Genomic DNA, 21,710 nt, shown 5'->3' with positions numbered 1-21,710 from the left:
TATGAACGGAGGCCTGTGTCACAGGGCGCTTGGCCAACACCTGTGCGTGTCTGACCTGGTGTGTGGGAGAATGCCTTTATGAGCCTCTGTTCCCATTTGGGACCTGCGCATGTGCAGTGCATGCATGTGTGTGTTTGGCTCTGCCTACCTGAGCATCTGTGCCGGCTCCTTTTGTCCAATATCCAGCAAGATGCTGTGCATTTACTTTTCCCTGTCTCATCTCAACTTCTCCACTCATTCTGGTTGATCTTTGTTCCTCGTTCCCTAGAAATGTTTCTTTCCTAGGTGCCAGACTCCGAAAGCTGGGGTTGACTCCCTGTCTTCACCTTACCACCGCCCCCTACAACCAGAGACTTGCTGACCACCCCTTCCCCTTGAATCTGCCCCCAGCCCAAGTTTTTTTCCCACTGCACTGGCTGCTCCACAGTCTCCTGTGGGGCCTTTCAGTGTCAGCAGGCGCAGAGCTCAGGCCTTCGCTCTTGTCGCCTATTTTCTTCCCAAGTTCCAGTCCCCAGGCTTTAAACACCATGGAAACACCAGTGTCCCTTCTGACCCCAACTCCCACTCTTCCTGACCCCCCCTCAGCCTCCATCCATCTCCTTCCTCTGGTCACGTTTCTCCTGGCATGTCTGCCTTCACGCTTGACATCCATGTCAGGCCTTGTTCAAATCTATCTCCTCACAGCCTCTGAAAAATGCAGAAACATCTAGCTGGTTGCTCCAGGCCCCAAAGCTGAGAGCCATCCCAAGTTCCTCTTCTTCCCTCACACCTGCCAGGTTGGCCAGTGGTTGGTTCATCTGGGCTCCTGAGCCTGGCCAGCCCGCTCTGGGAGGCAGCCTCTCACACTAGTTGGTACCATGAGTTCTCTGGCCCCTATGTCCATCTTCCCACCATCGCCAGAGAGATTGTTCAGCCATAAATCAGATCATGCCACTCCCCTGCTTCAGATCTTCCATTGGCATCCCTAAAATAATATCCCCAGTTGCCTGTCCATCTGGCTGCATCTCCTATCTCTCTCCCCAGTTCTGTGTTCTTCTACAGAATTCCTGTCTCTTAAGGTGCCAACTTCTAGTCTCTGGATCTTTGCACTTGTTTCTTTTGCTCATAGGCCTCTCCCCTTGAGAGAATGTGGTTCCTTTTCCACATTCTGGACTCAACCAAAATGACCCCTCCTTCCATGCCTGTTGTAGGCAGGGCAGGACACCCCACCTGGCACCATGCAGCCTCAGCAGCTTAGTCCGGGGGAGGCACAAGGACCTCTCCAAGACCCCTCTCCTTAGAAATCCTGGGTCTCTGGGACCCAGAAGAACTTGGGTGGGCATAACTGCCCTAGTGCAGTACAGCCTCCCCTGTAACCCGTGAGCCCAGAGAGATGGCAGTGGGCCCAGGGCCTGGCCTGGGGCCCAGATGAGCAGCCCTGTTTTGTGCCTGGTGTGGACACGCTCCATGGGATCAGGCCCTTGACACACACAGAGGACATCGAGGCCCTGAGCCGTGCTCACAGGCAGCCAGCATGCTACAAGGAGGCGGCGGTACCGGCCTCTCCCTCCTTCCCACTCGGAACAAGGAGGGGGCTCTGCCACCCGCTTCTCCTGCTCGGCCACCCTCCCACGCGTCTGGGCTTGGAGTCTGAAGGGCACTGAGCCTGGTTCGCCTTGGCCAGCACCGTTCTGGTCTTGACTGCCTCCGCGCTTGCCCCGCAGGGTCCGAGGGTTCTCAGCGGTACGCTGTGCTCCCGCCCCACTCCCCGGGCTCATCGGAAGGCCCAGCCCGCCAGCTCTGCTGTCCATGTTGACTTAGGCGTAGTGGGCGGGGAAGGCGGCGGTGGATGCCAGCCCCGCTCCAGGCCCCGCCCCTGGGTTACCTGCTCTCTGGTTCCCCGCTCCTTGTCCAGGGGCCCCGGGCCTCATTTGAGTCCCTCCCACACAGATGCACGATGTCACCTCTCCTGTGGACCAAGTCCCGCGGCGGGGGGTTGTGGTGCGCCCCTCCGGAGAGCGCCCAGGACCTACACCCAGGATGGGGTGGCCTGACTCGGGTCCTGGGTCCCACGGTCTGGACGTGTCCGGTCCCACGCCCTCGAGGAGAGCAGCCTTGGGCCCGCGTGGGTCCCCTCCTGACCGCCAACCCCCCGCTCCCCACCTGGCTGCAGGCCGCGGAAGAGCAGTGACACGGGCCCCGGCCTAGGGGGCGCTCATGGTCGGAGAGCGACTCCCCGCGCGCGCCATGGGAACCTCCAGGGCTGGAGGAGATGGAGCTTGCCCTGTGCCCGCGGGGCCATCCCTCTAACCGGCCGTGTGGGATCCGAGCCTGATGACGGCCCAGAGGACAGGCCTAGGCTCCTGAGAACCAGAAGGGGCTGCTGTCTTGCGTCTCAGTGGTGGGGGAAGTCTGGCCCTGCCCTGCAGGAGCACCCACGCCAGTTAGACATATCAGGGGCCAGGAAGGCACCAAGAAATGAGATGGGAGCCAGTCTGCTCCCTACCTCAGTATAAAAGCAGGGAGCTATCAACTAGATGGGGCTCTTACTGGGACTCCTTCCTCATCCCTGCCTTGGGAAAGGCTCCCAGTGTATCATGTTTTCTGGGTACTTTTCCTGGTTTCCTGAGTTTTATTTTGCAATGAACACATGCCTGATCTTTCAGGTAGAACAATGCAGGTAGAACAATTCCTCCTAAGCCCTGCCCATAGCTCGCCTGCCATACCTGGGTGTCAGGCCTGGAACAGTTTGGGGTAATTTCTCCTCCACAACTAGTCATAGCGGGGCTTCTCAATTCTGGTAGATGACCTTTGAGTCATCTAGGCACTTAAAAACAGAATGTCCACCCTCAGGGACCATGGTTTAAATGGCCTGGGGTGGGCTTAAGGATCTGTATTTTTAAGGGCCCTCAGGTGATGCTAATGGGCAGCCAGAACAGGATTACCGAGCAGGGAGAAGGCACTGGGAAAGAGAGGTGTGGGGTGGAACACCTAGAGCCCACGTAGCCTGCTCCTGAAGGCCTGAGGGTCCAGCGTGTTCCCCTTACAGATCAGGCTGGTGGCCATGCCAGTTGGTGGCTCGTGGGCCTTGAGCAGCCTGTTGATCCCTGGGCGGCCCTGGCACAGGAGATGTGTGCCACTCAAACATCTCAGGTTATGCAGACTGTGCAACCAGCCTCCTAATGCAACCCAGTTAGACAGTCGGTAAGCCCAGCGACTGTCTTCTTTCCCAGCCACTCCTCACCCACCCTCCTCGGCCCCCTGCCCTGGTCCTACAATACAGAGGTGACAGGTGCTCAAATGAGAAAATATCAGGAGGTCAAGGCTCGTATGCCAGGTCCCAAGCAAGTGACCTCGTGATGACCTGTTCCCTTCTTGCCTACTCAGAGGACCTGTGGACACTCCCTGGGACACCCCAGCTACAGGGGCAGCCACCGTTCTCAACCTTCTGTTTGCCTGTATGCAAAGGTGGGGGCGTGGGGGCGATGCCAGAGAAGGTAAGGGGAGGGACACAGCCTGGGAATCCAGGACCAGGGAGGAAGCTGGGCTGTCCTGGCTGGCTAGGTGCACTACAGTGCAGAGGGCACCTCGGGGCCTGGCACAGACTGTCTGTGGGGGCTATGGGCTTGTCTCTGAGTAAATACTAGGTTTCCTGGGCTGACACACACACTGTGCCCTGTTCTTATGGGTGAACAGGCATGCCTGGGAGAACCCTGTATTCCTGTGACAGAAGAGACTTCAGAGCATTGTCTCCCAGGCCTCAGTTTTCTCATCCACAAAATGGGGATAAGACCTATCTGCTGAGATTGTTGACCCTAGTGTTTTTTTGCTATCTGAATTAGGTATCTTTATAAAGAGACAGTCCTGAGAGTGGTGAGGCTGTGTCCAAGGCTCTGACCATATTTCCTAGTGTGTGTGTGTGGAGGGGGTGAGGGGGGACCCTTGCAGCCCCTTACCTTCCTGTATAGAGGGGCTGGGTTGAGGGCCATGTTTCCTGGATGTCCCAGTGCGAGAAACTGTCTTGGGTATCCTTATTCTCTTCCTGGTCCTTTGCTGTGCTTCACCTGGTCACCAGAGCATCTCAGCCAGCTTACGCAAGGGCTGTGGGTTTAGGTACCACAGTGCCTGTGGCTCTGAGGGGGCGGGGTGGGGGCTGTGGTTTCCTCAGGCTGCACGTGGAAGCCTGAGGGTAGGGCTGGAATCCTTGGGGGAGGATGGTGAGCCAGATTGCTTCTGTCTGGTCCTAACACTGGGCAGAGTGGTTTTCTAGCTCCCTTGGAGTCAAGGTCCACAGCTCCTGAGATCCTGCTGTCCTGGTCTCATCGGCCCTGCTCGTCAGAGAGACCCAAGGTGCTGGTGTGAGGCTGTGAGCTGGGAGAGAACGGAGAACACAGTGAGCAAGGGCGCTAAGAAGCAGTCCACCCACAGGAGAGCGCGGTTTCACGTATTTATTTTTGGCAGGAAGGAAATCATTGCAAACCTCTTGACTGACAATGCTCGCCCCTGGAAACGTGCACATTCCACATGTAGTATTTCCCCAGTGATGTTTATCACATTCAGATGTCCAACAGAAATCCATGACTACCCAGACACCAGCATCTCTACCCCTTGGGCGGGGGTGTTAGAAGCTCTCTGGAGAATGAACAGCAGCAGACACCATCAGATTTACAGTAAAATAGGAACAGAGGCAGCCAGTTGATTGTGCACAGGTAAGGGAAAGCACTTCAAACCATCCATTCTTCTCGAACCCTGGCGTGCCAACTGTCCATCACAGCACCTTTAAAAGCAGAGGCACAAACGTCACTAGTGTTTGACCATAGGGCTGTGTGGTTCTGGATTTCATAAGAAAGCCATCTTGAATACACAGGGTTGTAGAATGTTGCCAGGTTATAGACTTACAGATTTCCTTTTCATACCATGCGTTCAAACGCTGCAACCATGACAAGTCAGTGTCATCAGGGCATCCTCATGTCTCCAAGATCATCTCATCAAATTGGCACCACGTCAGAGGAGCTTCCCCACCAACCGTCAGCTATGACGGGATACATAGCTGTATCCCTTTAGGATATTTCTCTTTAGGATACAGATGCATTGTTTACAAACAGCTAATGGGTGAGACCATGGACCAACATGTGGGATTCCAGAGCAATGGAAGACAGAGCAGTGACAACCTCCACTGTGCCTGGGCGCCTCCACTCGGGGCCCGGCCAGAGTCCATGACCCCCGGTATCCTGTTCCAGATATTAAGGTAAAAAATAATTGTCCAGGAGACTCTATTTTAACCTGGTACCAAAAGGACCATGGAAACTCAGGAGGTCAGATTTTTCATTTGGCTAAAGAGTTGGGGGTGTTTTGGTAACATGGGAAGTATATGGCACAGAGATAGGTTTCCTTAGGTTTTAAAGCCCACAATCTCATAAAAGGTAATAAGTAAAAACAATACCCGTATTTACCTTAAAAACATAACCCCAAACATTCATCTCATTTCTTGGCCTTATGTTAGAATTCTATTGCTTCATTTACATGTAGATGATTAAAAATATATATATCAATATAGATATTTTGATTATATACATAAAGCAGAATCAAGGGCTAAAATAAGAACGGAATTTTGGAGTGGGGTCGAATAAGGTGCACAGAATCCAGAACTCCCCGGAGGGCCTGCTGCCCTCCCGAGACATTCTGTGTCTGTGATGGCAGGAACCGGGCTCCACCCCCGCCAGCTCTGCACCGGCTCAGTGCAATGGCGCTTACGGCCTCGGGAATGACCAGGTGAAGGATCTGGCTCAAGCCTGCCACGTGTTTTCACTCCATCAGAAGTGGGGCACAATTCCTAGGTTTGATTCCCCTGGGATATTCTAGAATCTCCTCGCTGCCCCCTATTCCAAGTAAGACCTTGGGATGCTAACAAAGCAGGGAGCACAGGTCAGGGGGGCCTAAGGGTCTCATCAGGACTGACTTCTGTGTGGATGTCAACACGTGACAGACACTTGACTGCAACATTCAAGACATTTAAGGCAGTGGGTTCATTTAATGACTAGTTTTCCGAATCAAGGTGTATGGCGTGTGCAAACCTGCCACATAACTGTCATTTCCTGTGGTCACACTGAGCAAGGGGCTGTTTCTATTTTAACTGGCATATGGATGACTGGATTTGGAACACTCAGAGTGTCGGGAGACCTGGTTACCCCTAAATACTTACTTCTCTCCTGAAAGCACGGCAGTCCGCAGACCAAAGTGCTGTTGGGAGGACGTGATTGGCAGCTGGCTTCACTATTTTGTGAATGAAAGCAGAAAAGAAATTTTACTTTGACACCCCCCCCCCACCCCAACTGTTTTCCAATCTTCTTAGTGCTGGTGGCTCCCACCAGAACTCCGGCCTGACCCACAGAGGACTAAGGCAACGGTGCCAACATGAAAGGGTTGTTTTTAATTATCTTTAAGAGCAATACTTTATATAGACCATCTCATTGTCAAACGAGGATCATGGCACTGCTTAAAAGATCTCACTGGAAAAGGCTGCAAAAGGAGCCACAGCTCAGGGAGGGGGCCCTTCCTTTCCCTGGCTCTGGGTAATGGGTCCCACGTCCAGATGCGTCTCCCCCACCCTCAGCTCAGAAACAGGCTGTGCTTCAACAGAGAAGCCCAAGAAATGGACTCGGGCCACATCAGCATGGTGGCAGCTTGAGGCCACAGGTTCTCCTGAGAGAACGGTCAGCTTAGCACAAGCTCTGAGGCTGACTGCAGCTTGAAAAGGAACGCCACACCGATGAGGTGCGCCGGCCCTTTGGTCTTTGTTCCCTCCTGAACCGGTGAGGCTGGTGCCAGAGAAGGAACGCGGTCCGCAGTCTGCAGTGGGGTGGGACACCTAGGTTTCTGACCCTGTCCAAGTCTGCAGCTTAGCAGTGAGCAGATTCTGAGCGTAGGCACAGTGGCAAAAAACAGTGTAACAGCCGCTGGTCAATTCCATTTGGTGGCAGCGCAGTAGCAGCAAAGAAAATTCCCCAACAGCTCCATGGGTATCCAGCTTTTGAAAAGGACAGATTAAAAAAAAAAACCAATAAACAGAATTCCTTTTTTAACTATCCAAGGGTTTTAGAGTTTTCTGTAACTGCTCTACCCCCAACGACAAAAATAACCAAACCAAGAACATACAGAAGTATGGCAGTCGTGTGAAACCACAAGCGACATGATGCCACTTTTCAAGGGGAAAAATGTGACCTCAAGACAAATCTGTCACCATCAGAAATAAGAAGGAGGATACAAAAGGATCTATCGTCGCCTAAAGCATTGAGCCACACGATTGCAGATACATTCCAAACTGGGTCAGAAATGAAGGTACACGCTGACACAGTCACCAAATCTCCTTGCAGGAGCCTGGAGCCCTGTGGCATATGCCACAGGCGGTCAGAACAGCGCACCTGTTGGGAGACAGGCTCCTAGGACTCACCCCCATCCCCTGCCACCCGCCCCCACCCCCCACCTCCCAGGTTTTAGAAAATTGTCATATTCATCTTCTTAGAGAATCTAAGACAATAAAAGACTAAAAGATGTCTGGAAATATGTCGCATAGAAAAATTAACTCTCAGCTTAAAATAACATTCAAAAAGGCACTTCATCCTGTACGAAAAGATTCTGAGTTGGGTCAGCTCCTCTGAGCTGGGGTCGAAGGGGACAGGCTGTCTGCTTGGAGGGGAGGACAGTTGTAAAAGGAAGTCTGATAGATATCAAGCTTTTTTTTTTTTTTTTTCCATTTTTTTCCTTTTTGGTATGTTTTAAGAAAAGCAAATCCAGTAAAATGCATGTCCCTTTACGAAATTCATTAAAAGAGTTCACTTTAAAATAGTTGTTTCTGTTCTTAAAAAATAAACCAGGTAGGTATGGCCACACTCGCCCCGTGGCCTGGAGCACGGCGTGTCCGCACTCTCAGCTCCCGGGGGAGCGGAGGCCAGGCGGGTCCCAGGCTGAGGTTCCAGGTTCACAGGCAGGAGGCGGGCGGAGGCCGGGGCTACCTACTGCAGAGTCTGTGCAGCATGCTGTACACGTCGTCCTCCTGGCTCAGGCCCTCGAAGAAGGGGATGAGGTCCAGCAGTTCCGTGTCCGTCATGTCGTCGAACCAGGACTGCACAGGCACCTGGAAGACAGTGCGTGCAGCGGGCAGCAGAGCTGTATCAGGCCTGGGGGCCGCGTCCAGCCTTGACTGCGTCCCCACACTTCAATGTCTTCTTTGGTAAGGAGGATGGGTATCTAGTAATCACCAGCACCATCACTTGTTTGTTCTCCTGTCCCAGCTAAAACCAACCTGAATCTATCTGGTTCAGGAGATGTTCGGGAAGGCAAAGTTAAGTGTACCCAGTTGGCATGCACTTTCCTGTTTTGTCTTCCCGCTGCATTAAAGGTAGCCAGAACGCAGAATACATAACTACCTTGTGTGTGTGCATGCTAAGTTGCTTCAGTCTTCCTGACTCTTTGCGACCCTATGGACTGTAGCCTGCCAGGTTCCTCTGTCCATCAAACACTCCTTCTATTGCATCAAACCATTCCTTGCTCCTCAGAGCACTTGAAGTCAGAGGTCACCAATCAACCACTGACATCTTCGTGGAGAGTGAGAGTATCAGAGGGCTTCTACTTAAGTGTCACTGCACAGCACGGAGACGTGCATTATTGCCTCCCATGCTTCGCAGAGTTCAGTTAAAAGGGGAAGTATAACATCTCAGGACAGGAGTCTCCTCCAGTTTTAGATAGAGAGGTGGGGAGGGCTGCTAGAGGGTGGTAGCAAGAGGTGCAAAGAAGAGACATAAAAACAAATTCGGGGAAGCCAAGAATGTTTTTAAAACTAAGATTTTTGACCCTTTTACAAATCAAAAGACTGTTTAGAAATGTAACAGTTCATTGGTGGTGGTGGTTGAGTCGTTAAGTCACATCTGACTCTTTGGGACCCCATGGACCGCATAGCCCTCCAGACTCCTCTGTCCACGCAATTCTCCAGGCAAGAATACCGGAGCGGGTTGCCGTTTCCTTTTCTAGGGGATCTGCCTGGCCTGGGATTGAACCTGCATCTCTTGCATTGCTGGTGGATTCTTTACCGACTGAGCCATTGGGTAAGCCAACAATTCATTATGTAATTAAAAAAAAATCAACAGGCTAAGGAGTAAGCAAAAAATGACTACTCCTAGGGGAAGGGGTGGGAATAGGGGATAGGGCAGGAATAGACACAAGATTTCTCTGAATGTATCTTTGTTGATAGTTTTGTTTTTAATTTTTAAAAAAATTTTGGCCGCACAGCGAGTCATGCAGAATCTTCGTTTCCCCGAGCAGGGATCAAATCCAAACCTTCCTATGGTGCAAGCACTTGTGGACTCCTAACCACTAGACTGCCAAAGGAGAACCTTTGGTGAGAGTTTTGATGCTAAACCATGTAAATGTGTTACATGATTGAAATGAAATTAAATCAGTAAGGAAAAAAGCAACAAAAAAATGAATCTTCACATATGTAAGTTTGGTGACATAACCATAGAAAGGATTATTTCAGGCGATTTTGAAACACAGTTTTCTGTTTGTAGAATTGCTCAAAAAAATCCCTAAATGCATTCAATTGTTTTATCGTCAGTAATAATATTAAAACAATGCAATTTTGAAACTGTTAAAACTATACTATAGGATCAATCAAATCTGTAATGATGTTAATAAGGAATCATGAGTTTCAGTGTAAGAGGAGACATAAATACAAAAACAAAAGGAAATTAAATAAAAACTGTTACAATTGAATTGGAAAAACCAATGTGAATTTATGATTTTGTCTTCATTCTATAAATAAAAATAAGTGTATTTTAGCTCTGTCCAGTAGAAAGGACTGGAAGCAAAGGACATCCTAATAACAATGAGAACCCACCCAAACTGTGGTCTCTAAATACCATTCTCACTCACAGTAATCCAGGTTGCATAGAAAAATGGCTGATTACAGGGCTGGAGCAAGAAATGGACAAGATGAGCTTGGAATGCCTTGTTGGACTTGAAAGCAGGAAGTGATCAAGGACTACTGTTATTTGAAGGAGCATCCACTGGCTATAGGTGAACATTTGAGCATAAAAAGGATAATAGATAGATTAAATTATAACATAAAAAAATCCATAGCTTCATAATGGTATCTAAAAAAGTTGGTTACTTCTAGAGGTTGCTAGAGCACCATCTCATAACTCTCAAAATAGAAAAAATAAAGAAAAAGAACCAAGACTTTATTCTGATTTCCCTATTCAAACTGAATTTTAGGGTAATCAAGTAATCAATGAGAGTAAGTTCAATTAAAAAAAAAAAGAGAGAATTTCAGCCAATAGATGCAGAAAGAATGATAAGAGTTTAGAAATTACCATTTTGTAATTTCTAATAAAATAGTGGATGGAGGCAGAGGCAAAGATCATCAACAACTGCTCACATTTTTAGGTGAAAAGTCAAGTGAAAATTTGAAAATGGATGGATCAGGCTGATAACACCTGAATCCAAAAGGCAACTTAAAATCTTTAAAAGTGGGACAATCTGATGTTATATGCCTCCTGATGTGACGTCACAGTAAGAACACAATACCGAAGCAATGTATGCACCTACCTTGTTTAGATTCTGATTCAAACAATCCAAATAAAAGAAAATATTTCTAGATGATAGGGAAAAGATGAATACAGACTGGATATTAGTGATAATATCAAGAAACTGCTAGTATTATCAGACGTGATAATGGAATTAGGATTCATTTTTTTGGGGGGTGGTAGGGGGCGCTGTGCTGCATGGCCTGTGGGATCTTAGTTCCCTGACCAGGGATTGAACTCGTGCCCCCTACAATGGAAGCAGAGTCCTAACCACTGGACCTCCAGGGAAGTGCCTGGAATTGAGATGATAAAAAAGAATCCTTATCTGTTAGACACATTACAAAATGCATTATGTTGAATTTAACTCATCAAAAGGAGCATACTTTAATATATTTTGAATGTTTTTTCAGTTAATGATTATACACGAAGTGAACCTAGTTTGAACTCAGTTTTTGGTTATAAGAGGAGCAACACAGTTATGGTCTCAAGGAAAAGATCCTGTATGGGCTTTCATTGAGACTGGGAAGCCTGGGCTCGGGAGAAGCATCCTCTCCAGGGCCTGAGCTGAGGTCTGGTGTGGCGGCCACTGTGGAGGGGTGAGCAGCCTCCAGTAGGGCTGACCTTGCCTCCTGGAATAAAGGGCTGGTGGCAGGAGGGCGGCTCTCCTGCTCTGAGATGTGCCGCACCCAGAGACTTGGCACTGGCAGCTGCCACGCTCCGGGGAGTTTTATGTAGGAAATGTTCCCATTGTCTACTTTTTAAACATCATTAGGAGGTGGTAAAGCCTGGTAGTCTCATCTGAAGACCTCACTAAAGTGTTTTATTCATTCTTAATACTTCTGTTGAAGAGGTCGCCCAGACCTTCTGAATTTACAGGGGTCACAAAGTCCTGGGCAACAGCCAGATCCAGGAGGCCGATGACAGACAAAAACCTTCTCAGTCATGATCCTAACGATGCTGAGAAGATACAGGCTCATTGAGCACTTACCCAACACAAGCGCCGCCACACTTGATCCTCCAGCAATCCCACGAATCAGCATGCCTAGAAGGCCCATTTGACAGAGAGGGCAACTTCGGCAGAGAGGCTCAGTGAGCATAAATAATGGTCAATATCATGTAACTGATCAATGCAAAGCTGAGATTTCACTAAGGAAAAGGCCATGAAACCCCCGCACAGGTGCTTGAAGGTACGGAAGTGGCAAGAGAGCTGCTCTACCTGGCCAGAGAGCTCAGCTGGAGCCCTGAGTCCCTTTGGCCTGGGGCTACTTACTGCATTCTCAGGATGGAAGATGTAGGAGGCAGGAGAATTGTCCACGATGATCACTTTGCTCAGCTCCCGCCCAAGGCGACTCAGGTCTTTCACATAGTTCCCACGATGGAAAACACATGATTCCCGGAAGAGCCGGGCCCGGAACACACCCCAGCGGTCCAGCAGGTCGGCCACAGGGTCTGCGTACTGGGAAGCAGGCGTCACAGTTAAGGCTGGGTGCCCGGAAGAGCCCAGGAGCCCTCACCTCCTGCAGCAAAAGCCACACTACTCTTCTAAAAAGGGACTTATGTAACTGAAGGTGTTTCAAGATCCTGGGTATTTCCCTGACACCCTGGATTCTTCCATTTCTCTCACTTCTTATATCAAATCCATCAGAAATTCCTGTCAGTTCCCTCTCCAAAAATATCTCGAATCCGCCCGCATCTCTCTGTTTGTACTGTCATTCCCTTGTCCGGGCCTCTGTAATCTCTGGCCTGCAGAGGCGCCTCCCTCTTCCCCTGGGGCCTCCTTTCCACTCACCTTGCAGCTGTCAGAACGGCCGCTGGAAAACACCCGTCAGACCCTGCACTGGCTACCCGCCACACTGGGAACGAAGGCCCGGGGCCCTGCCAGATCCCACACGGCTGCAGCTGCCTCTCAGCTCCACCTCAAGTCACTTGAGCCACGCTGGCTTTGCACACAGTCGGGACCTTTGCATCAGTGTCCCCTCTGCTGGAATATTCTCTCCCCCACTCTCTGCACACACTTCTCCTTTCATCTCCTCAGTTTTCGGCGCTCAGCTCTCCTCACCACCTTCCCAGCCCTCCTGCACCTTCCTCTGCGGAAACTCTCCGGCCTTGCAGCCACCATCGCCTCCACAGAGCTCACCACCACCCGGGACCACCTTACGGCTCCGTCATCTGTCAGGGCCTTGCCTGCCGTGTTCCCCAGGACATCTCCAGCACCTTGCGCGTGACTACCTCTTGGTGCATGTGCATGTGCTAAGTAACTTCATTCTGGTCCGACTCTCTGCGACCCTCTGGACTGCAGCCTGCCAGGCTCCCCTGTCCCTAGGATTCTCCAGGCAAGAAAACTGGAGTAGGTAGGCATTCTCTTCTCCAGGGGATCTTCCCAACCCAGGGATTGAATCCAGAGCTCTTTATGTCTTGGCAGACGGGCTCTTTACTACTAGCGCCACCTCTTGGTAGGGCTCAGTAAATACGAGTTGCATCAGCAAAGGGAAGTGTGGACTTGGGATCCGGCTGGTGTGCACGGGGCCACACTGCCCCCTAGAGGAGCTCTGAGCAGCACGGCCAGCCCAGCCCCTGATGTGCCCCAGGATGTGCCCAGACAACACGGCCACTGACTTGGAGCCCAGGAGTTTTAAGGGAGGGAGTTAGAGCCCCAATCACAACTGAGGTTCATCCTGCTTGGTCATCTCCCATGGCCTGGGGAATTTTCCCCAAAGAACACTGAAAGGGATAAAGAAGAAATAAAGGGGTTGTGCCTGAGGGAAAATCTTCATCCAGACTGCACGGCTGGGGCTGGAGGTAAAAGAGTGGCAGCTCCCGGCCATGTGGGGCCAGCCCTCAGCACCAAGACCTGAGTGAGGGGCACAGTCAGAGGTCCTCAGGGGCCCAGAGGCTCTGCCGGGGAAGTGGGAAGCGCCTGAGGCTGGTGGTGCTGGGAAGGCCGGTGGTGGAACACACAGCAGCCCGAGTGCAGAGCCAAGGCTGTCATGGCTGCAGGGTGCAGGGCTGCAAGCAGCATCCCGGCTCCACGGGTGAGTCCTCCTCCTGACGAAGCAGAGCGCGGGGGGAGGCTGGGTTTCCTGTTGACCAAGGGAGGTGAGCTTAGGGCTCCAGGTGAGGGGAGCGAAGTGCCATGCGGGTCATTTTTAAGCAGCTGACTCTAGCTAATTTCTTCATAATCATTAACAACAGTGGTGGCATACATGTTTCAAGGGAGTGTCCTAGTCTGGGGCTCCTGGCCACGGGGATGTAAGCTTCACGTGGGCATGGACCATCTCTTGTTCTCTGAAGTATGTCTAACGCCTAGGACAGTGCCTGACACTGCAGGTATAAAGGACATACGTGGTGGGTGAGTGAATGGAGGAAGGACACTAGATGGGGAAGCAGACGTTGTGGGGCTCTGTCAGCAGAGGTTGCTCAGGCCCCAGGGAAGCAGGCCAGGAGGTACTGCACACCAGTGGTGCTGGCTGGGGGCTGAGCTCAGGGCCAAGCCCTGGGTGGTGGCTCCCTGTCAGCAGAGCTGTGCACTTGGGAGGAGAGAAGCCGGAAGGCTGCACATTTTGTGGGTTGTTTTTTTTTTTTTTTTTGTCCACATGCACTGCATGGCATGCGAAACTTCCCTGACCAGGGATGGAACCTGTGCCCCCTGAAGTGGAAGCATGGAGTCCGATCTACTGGACCACCAGTGAAGTCCTTGGAAGGCAGCACATGGGGGCTGATTTGGCAAAGGCAGCCTGGGATAGCAGTGAGAGAAGGGCTGGAGAGACAGATGGAGGGGCAGGTGGGAGCCGTCCAGGAAGAGAGACCGAACAAGGATGTTTAAGCAAGTGCTGGGGATGATGCCAAGAAAGAGTGCTTTCAATTTTGCCAAAGGAAAAAAACAGCTCTCAGGCCCCCGGCACAGTGCAACCTTCCTGTTTGCTTTTTTTTGGTTATCGCTTCAGGCGCCTCAGCGGCCGAGAGCACTGTCAGAAGGGCCATTGGCACCGCAGCGCAGTACCGTTCATCTGAAAGGGTACCCACTGGGGAAGATGATGCTCTTCCCGAGGCCGCATTCTATTTTCAGCATAAAGAAGACAGCCCAGGGCTCTTGATTCCCTCCCCACTGGCTCAAGCTTTATGGCCTGGTGATGAGCCTGGCAGAATGGCAGAGAGATGGCCCAAACCAGAAATGCCCAGCCCAGCAAAGCAGCACAGCACATCTGGGAACTCAGGGTCAGAGTCCCCACCATGCAGAGAAGGGAGCCCGCATAGAGATGGAATATGGGGGAGGAAGCTGCCTGTGCGTCCTTGGAGCAGGTCTGCAGACAGGCAGACGTCTAACCTGGGCCCTGCAGAGCGCATCCTGGGGCCACTGAGGGTTCCTGAGGTGCCCATGGAGACACTGCTGGTGCCACCAACAAATGGATGGCACTGGCCCTGTCAGGGTCAGGGTTGGAGACACAGACACGGGCAAGGAGCTCTTTCGAGGCGTGGGGCCTGCCTTCCACACAGTGCAGGCACCTCAGTTCACCTGTGAAAGGACAGACTCACCCACATGGTGGGGGGCAGGGCTGTGACCCTGCCAAGTCCCTCAGACAGTGGGTAAGAGCAGAGAAACCACTTTCTCTGGTCAGGGCCATTGTAGATGCTGGGTCAGAGATTCAAACCAAACCACGGGACCAAAACACGTGTGGCTTATTTTATCATCATGAATAATCATGATAGAGAATGAACACCAGGAGCAGTGACCATGTAACAGTGCCCGGCACAGCGCATGGGAGGCCCAGCAGGGGCTCCACAGGCACCTGCGGAACAGGAGTCGGGCCCTGGGCTACGCTCCTTCTGGGCGTGATTTCATTTGCTCCACCCCACGAAGTAGATGGGATCATCCCTATCTCATAGAGGAAACGGAGGCGAGAGAAGTGAAGAGACCGGCCTGAGGTCCTGGGGCTCTTTAGGGCGGTCAGAACGCTCATGCAGCCCCCGCGGGTGGATGAACCTTTGATGCTTATCCTTCCCTGAAACCCGGGTGAGCTGGTAACCCAAGTGCGCAGAGGCCTCAGCCAGTCACCAGATGAGATGCAGACGCCTGTCTCGGTCACAGGGGACACGCCTGTGGTTGCCTGGTCTGTGGACAGGCAGCTTCAGCGGCGGCACGCAGCAACTTTATGGAGCGTTTGTTCCCAGGGCTCCTGTCGCTATGGTAACCCAAAAGCCTCTCAGGCGGGTGCTGTGCACATCGCCTGCATCTACCCCATCTGGGGTGGGAACCTGTCACCACGGAAACCGCTTCCCCCACCTTACCAAAGGTCCGCCTAATAGACCGGGGGCAGGGGCGGAGGGGCTGGGCTCTGAGCGCGGGGGCGGGACCCACCTTGGCCAGGCTGGCAGTAAAGAGCACACATTCGAAGAGCTGTCCCATTCTCTGCAGGAACTCGTCCACGTGTGGCCGCTTCAGCACGTACACCTGCAACGGCAGGGACACCAGGCAGGTCAGTCACAGCAGCCGCCGGGGAAAGCCTGGGGCCCTGAGAGACCTGGGGAGGAAGGATCCCTAACCCGGCCCCTGCCTCCTGACCCCAGGAGGGCTGAACGAGGGGCTGTGTTGTCTAACATGGCGCTCAGGACCAGACAGCCCTCATGGTGTGCCCCAGGTCTGAGTTTGGAGCAGACTCCCCGCCCAAGGGGGAGAGCGAAGCTGACATGGTGTGGAGGGATTTGCAGAACCAGTGAGTGGAAAGGTTGGGTCATGTTCGGGTGACCCAGATCCTTCATTTCACATGTGTTTCATGCGACACACTCTGGGTCAGGCCGTTTCTGGACAGAGGCCGTGGTCTGGGGTGGTCCTTTTGGTGGAGGTCAGGGCATGGCCCACTGCCCGGCAGGTCTGGGATTGCTCGCGCAGGGGCAGCAAAGCTGCATGAAGGGCCTTCCTTGTCGGTGTGGGAAACCGTCTACTTGTCACACAACATTAACTCTGCTTCAGTCTACTCCAGAAACAGATGCTTCAGGGGATGTGAAGCCAGCCTACTCTTAACCCCGGAAACCAGGCATCAGGAGGGGCTGCCACGCACAGGGGGCAAAGAACCACCTTTCCCAGAGTGTCTGGGCTCTGCCCCCGACTGGAAGCCTGAACAGATCTGCAGAAACACGGGAGTGGAGAAAGAAGGCAGAGCTGGCAAGAGGAGGCAGAGGAGGTGGGAGGAGGGAAGGACTAATTAAAACTTGAATAAACTTCATTTGAAATTAGCCATTTCCCTAAAATAATTCAAACTTGTCAAAATTCAGTTTGACTCATATTTGTTCAGTCCCAGCTCTGGCCTCAGCCTGAAGTGGTTACAAAGGTGAGGGAAACACAGGCCTTGCCCTTAAAGAGCTCACAGTCTAGAGCAGACATTCAGAAAGACAGATCAAAATAAACATGCATAATGAAAGCTGCAGCATAAGGATCAATTAATGATGATTAACTTCCCTCTCAAGGCGAGGGAATCACAAAAGGGAACATTTGGCCTGGACCTTAAAGGATGAATAGGAGGTCACCAGGCTGATAAAGATGAGAAGTGAGCTTCCAGGCAAGAAATTAGTTTGAGCGTGAGACCTTGCCTGAAAACACCTGGGGTGTTGGAGAATGGCCAGAGCTCTGCCGACCAGCCCTTCAGAGGCAGAGATAAAAGACGGGGAGATGGGGATAGAAGAGGCTGAAGACGTAGTGTGAAAGGCAGGTCGAGGTGAGTATGCATGGGTGGTGAACAGCAGATGGAGCAGGCTGAATACTCTACAGGAGGAGGGGCAAGGGGAAGGGGGCCCTGCTCCATACAGAGGAAGAGCTGCTGAAGAGGAGTTTACACAGGTGAAGGTCTTGGTGGGAAACCTGTGGCTGAGTGAAAGGGTGTGTGGAGGGAGGGGCCAGAGGAGCAGGATGGCCAGGATGGGCGCCCACAGGGCTCTGCGGAGTGGAGAGGCCTGGCGGTGGGGTGCGGCTGCAGTAGCTCCAGGCCTACACTCCGCTCATGAGGCTGCTAGGAATGGGTGCGGCCCGTGGTCCTCAGTCTCCCTGGGGATGCTGCTTGGAAACCAAGCGTTGCTACGTGCGAAGGGCAGGAGACTGGTCTGGGGACTATGGCGTTGGTGCCTCTGACAGAGAGGAGGGTCCTGGGCCCAGAGGCTGGCGTCCAGGCCCGCGTCCGCGTGCAAGTAACCGAGAATAGGCCCCTTGGGACCTGCACAGCCTATCCTGGATTACTTGAACGAGGCCACGGCCTTCGCCAGGGCCTTGGTCCTCCTCTGGGCGCCTGTGGCTTCATTCCCTCAGGAGAAAGAGTTTCTGATCCCAGCTCTGGAGTGTCTACTGCCAGGTGAATCATAGCACAGTCTGGAGGGCTGGGGGAGCAGGGCAGCTCCTTTGAGAATGGGCTGGCCACAGCAGGTCAGGTCCTGAGGGCTATGCTCACAGTCATGAGGAACGAAGGGATTCATTTCTCTCCTAATTTCCGTCATGCCGTGGGCAGCCTCTCCTTCATCCCACTATCTTGTCACACGAGCCAAGATAATAAACGCAGAAGCCTTAACTGCTTCTCAGATGCGGAGTGAGTTCTGTGGATGCTTGGGCAAATGTTAAAGGCCAAGTGCCTGCCATTCTGGCTCCCTGATGGCTTTCCAAAGCATGAAGCATGGAAACACCAGGGACGGGCCGCTGGCAGGCCCTCCTGGCAGGGGAGGAGGGGGGACTCGAGTACCCGGCAAAGAGCCCTGTGTCAGGAACAGGAGACTGGAGCTCTCATTTCAACTCGTCCTGCTGCATGACCTTGAACCACCCCTCTTCCTGGCTGAGCCTCACTCCCCCCATGCGGATGGTGAGGTAGCTGGACCCGTTGACTCCAAAGGCCCCACCAGCTCTGACACCCTGCATTCAAGGGTCAAAGAGACTACCGACATCTCCAAGGAAAGACAGCCTGTCATGGCTCAAGTACCAAGGGCGAGTTTTCCTCCTGGGATATAAACACACCAGGCCAGAGGCTCTCCCTTTAGATCTTGGGGTTGACAAGGAAGACGACTGGAGCATTTCTGTGGAAAACCTACAATGTCTTCCCACAGCGTTTCCAATATTTCACAAGTGAAACTATTCCTAGAGGAGCTTCATGCAATAAAAAGAAAAATAAGGGGCAAAAATATCAGAACAAAGATGCATGCCAACTGACTAGGGCATCTTTATTCAAAGCTTCCGGCTGATCCAAAAATGCACACCCTTCCTCCTTTCCCTTTTGGGTTGGGCTTTACTAAATATTCACAGGAGAACACGATGTAGGAGTGACAAGGTCAGTCTGGAGTGGCTGGCTATCTTTGACAACCTTTGCTGAGAATCTACCCTAAGTCAGTGACTTGTGACATTTCCCTGTTGCCTGCTTGGAGAGTAGCTAAAGCAATTACATAGGGAAGTTAATTAGACCATCAAGCTAGGCCAGTGGGGGATATAGAAACTTCTAAAAGTCTGCATCAAATCAAAGAACTATTTGAACTTGCAACCACATCTAATATTTACAAATAGATTATAGCTTCCCTTATAAATGAAGCATAAAATTCATCCGAGTGAAAAAAAAAAGCATAAAATCACTGAATTTTTAATAAAGTCTGCCTCCTCCTGATTCAGTAACAAAATGATTATGGAAAGGGGAATTTAGAAATACAGTTCATACAAAATGTAATTACTAAAAAAAAAATGCAAACTGAAACTCAGATTTAGCTTTGATTTCTTACCTGATGTATAGTTCCATCAATTTCAACGGGAACAATAAAATCAGCATTACTAATAGGCTGGAGAAAGAAGAAACTATAATTAATATGTCTGAAAGAAGAAAATAAAACTGGAAACTTTAGCACCAAAAAAGCCTGCCTGGACTAATGTTTTTAATATTGGACAAAACAGTTCAGGGGGACGTTGGAGCATGCCTCAGTTCCTCAAAATAAACATAAGCAGGAAAGCATGTTATTTTCTGTCCTGAATTTTGTCACATTATCAGCATCTTTATTACCTGCCTGGCCCCAACCACAAAGAGTGCTGCGCCTGGCTTGGAAACAGGGCTCCTCTTAACTCCTGGCTCTTGCCTAGAGTGGCAGGAACCACTGCTGGCCACCAGGGGGCGGAGGCGAGGGCCTCACAACCCTAGAGGACAGCGCTTGTTTAGTTGCTACCTGTTCAGACTCTGCGGTTGTATGGACTATAGCCCGCCAGGCTCCTCTGTCCATGGGATTTCCCAGGCAAGAATACTGGAGTGGGTTGCCATTTCCTTCTTCAGGGATTCTCAACTCATGGATAGAACCTGCATCTCCTGCATTGCAGGCAGATCCTTTACCACTGGACCCATCTGGTAAGTTGCACAAGTACAAACATGCTCAACACATGGGCCCAAAGTGGGGCCACTGGATATATGGGGTGAAGTCAGAGGCCACAGCCCACGACCTTGGGCAGGCTCTTTCCCCTCTGGACCTTGGTTTCTCCTGTGCTCCACAGTTAGAGCAATGGGTCTGATGAGTGCCCATGGCTCCGTATAGCTGTGTGCGTGATTTCCAGCCTTGCCTGGCACAGTCTCCGGTCCTAGAGGTGGGTGGGGTGGGGTGGGTGATAGAGCCAACACACTTAGACTGCTCTGCGCTGTGTGATACAATACCTAGCACACTCACAAATGTCTGCATGTTTAAAGTAACCCAACACTCAGTGACACTTAGAACTCAAATACGATTCTTCAGCAGTCACTATATTCTCAACGACGGACTCGCATACCGTTCTAAATGGAATTCCACAAATCAAGTGGAAACGAACAGGCCCAAGAGAATCATGAGATCACAAACCCTTGGGATAACGGGGAGAGGAACAGAAGGAGGGAGACTGGGTGTGATGGTCCCTGGGCAGGGGCATGGGGTACAGGGTCTCTGGAAAGAATCTGAACTAAAGTCTGCCTTTGAGTCCATTACTGTACACACACGTTGTTCTTTTAAGACATACACTGGAAAACTGTGGGAAATACTAGGTCACAGAACCACTACTAAGCATTCACTAGAGCACTTGAGCCTTAAGCTTACAGTTTCTTCACTGCTTTGGTTGGAAGGTCAAGGATGAGCGTGGTATTTTATTGTTTCACAACTAAAATACAGAATGAGGTGAGAAAACAAAAGACTGAAGGAAGAAATTCTCATGAGGTGTTAGATTGTGATAGTCTATTACACAAAGTATATATAACAAGGGGGCCAAAGCCAGGGCTGGAAACATGTGTCTCTGGGTCTGTGTGCTGTATAGTTTCAAGGAGAAAAGTTCTTAGCTTTCGGATTCTCAAAGGGCTTTGAGATGCCCAGAACCTTAAAAATCATACAATATTCTGCTTGAAAATGCAGGCAGCTCAAGGAGGGAAGAAATGAAGACATGCTATTCACATCACCTGTCTATCAATGCCCTCTGAGCAGGGAGCACCAGGGGCTCCCAAGCTCCCTCTCTGGAGCCATGAGCCCTCAGTAACCTTGGGCAGCCTGGCTGGTGATGCCCACGCTCCCAGAGCTGCTAGAAGGAAGCTGGCTATGCTGTGATGATAACTGACCCTTGCCCTGAAGGCCTTTGCTCCTCAGGGACTTGAGAAAGTTCTGAGCATCCTGCCCACAGCGGAGGAAAGGCTTCCAATGCAGTTCACAGTTGAGTTGGGATATAAGGTCACTGAATCGCTGGGATCAATCCTGGGAAGGCCCATGTGGGGCTGTGGAATGAATGGTGCCCACATGCCCCAGGGGCTAGCCAGGCCATTTCTCACTGCCAGGAGGGTGTGTGGCCCCTCCTCCACACTCCCAAGGACTCCAGGACAACTGCCTGGCCCTGACCTGCCAAGGAGGATTCTGTTTAGTGAGAAGCAGGCCCAAAGAGGGATGTTTCTGGCAGAGAGGTCTGCAGGAAAATTTGATAGCTCTCTCCCACTTCCCATACAGCCATCAAGGAGAGACTGGCTGGTGTCAGACACACACTTCATCTCAGGTGGTGCTTTCATGTCTCCCAGCAAAGAAAGCAGGGTCACGGGCTGGTGGTAAACAGAGGAAAATGGTGTAACTGGCCAGCAACAGTAGGGCAGTTCCAGTACCAGAAACACCCCAAGGAAAACAGGACCAGGACCCCATACCCTTTCTGCTTCCCCC

General features: G+C 51.5%; 1 protein-coding gene across 7 annotated transcripts in view; it reads right to left on the bottom strand.

The window, feature by feature from the left end:
- Nucleotides 1–4,412: 4,412 nt before the first annotated feature.
- The window catches only part of CTDSPL (CTD small phosphatase like), a 119,781-nt gene continuing 102,483 nt past the window's right edge, over nucleotides 4,413–21,710 (bottom strand). For 2 of the 7 annotated variants that reach the window (XM_061127758.1, XM_061127759.1), the window contains exons 5-10: nucleotides 19,296–19,352; nucleotides 15,916–16,008; nucleotides 13,316–13,639; nucleotides 11,830–12,015; nucleotides 7,996–8,113; nucleotides 4,413–7,006 (exon numbers count right to left, since the gene is read on the bottom strand). In XM_061127758.1, the coding sequence (XP_060983741.1) occupies nucleotides 6,879–7,006; nucleotides 7,996–8,113; nucleotides 11,830–12,015; nucleotides 13,316–13,639; nucleotides 15,916–16,008; nucleotides 19,296–19,352 (906 nt within the window). In that variant the 3' untranslated portion in view covers nucleotides 4,413–6,878. Of the gene's footprint in view, nucleotides 7,007–7,814; nucleotides 8,114–11,829; nucleotides 12,016–13,315; nucleotides 13,640–15,915; nucleotides 16,009–19,295; nucleotides 19,353–21,710 lie in introns of those variants that run through there. The other 5 variants (XR_009690284.1, XM_061127761.1, XM_061127760.1 and 2 more) reach the window with 5 other exon arrangements.

Source organism: Dama dama, chromosome 24 (genome assembly GCF_033118175.1).
Source record: "Dama dama isolate Ldn47 chromosome 24, ASM3311817v1, whole genome shotgun sequence".
In the NCBI taxonomy this organism is placed as follows: domain Eukaryota; kingdom Metazoa; phylum Chordata; class Mammalia; order Artiodactyla; family Cervidae; genus Dama; species Dama dama.
The sequence above is the reverse complement of the archived record's forward strand: the minus strand, read 5'-3'. Positions and strand labels throughout refer to the sequence as shown.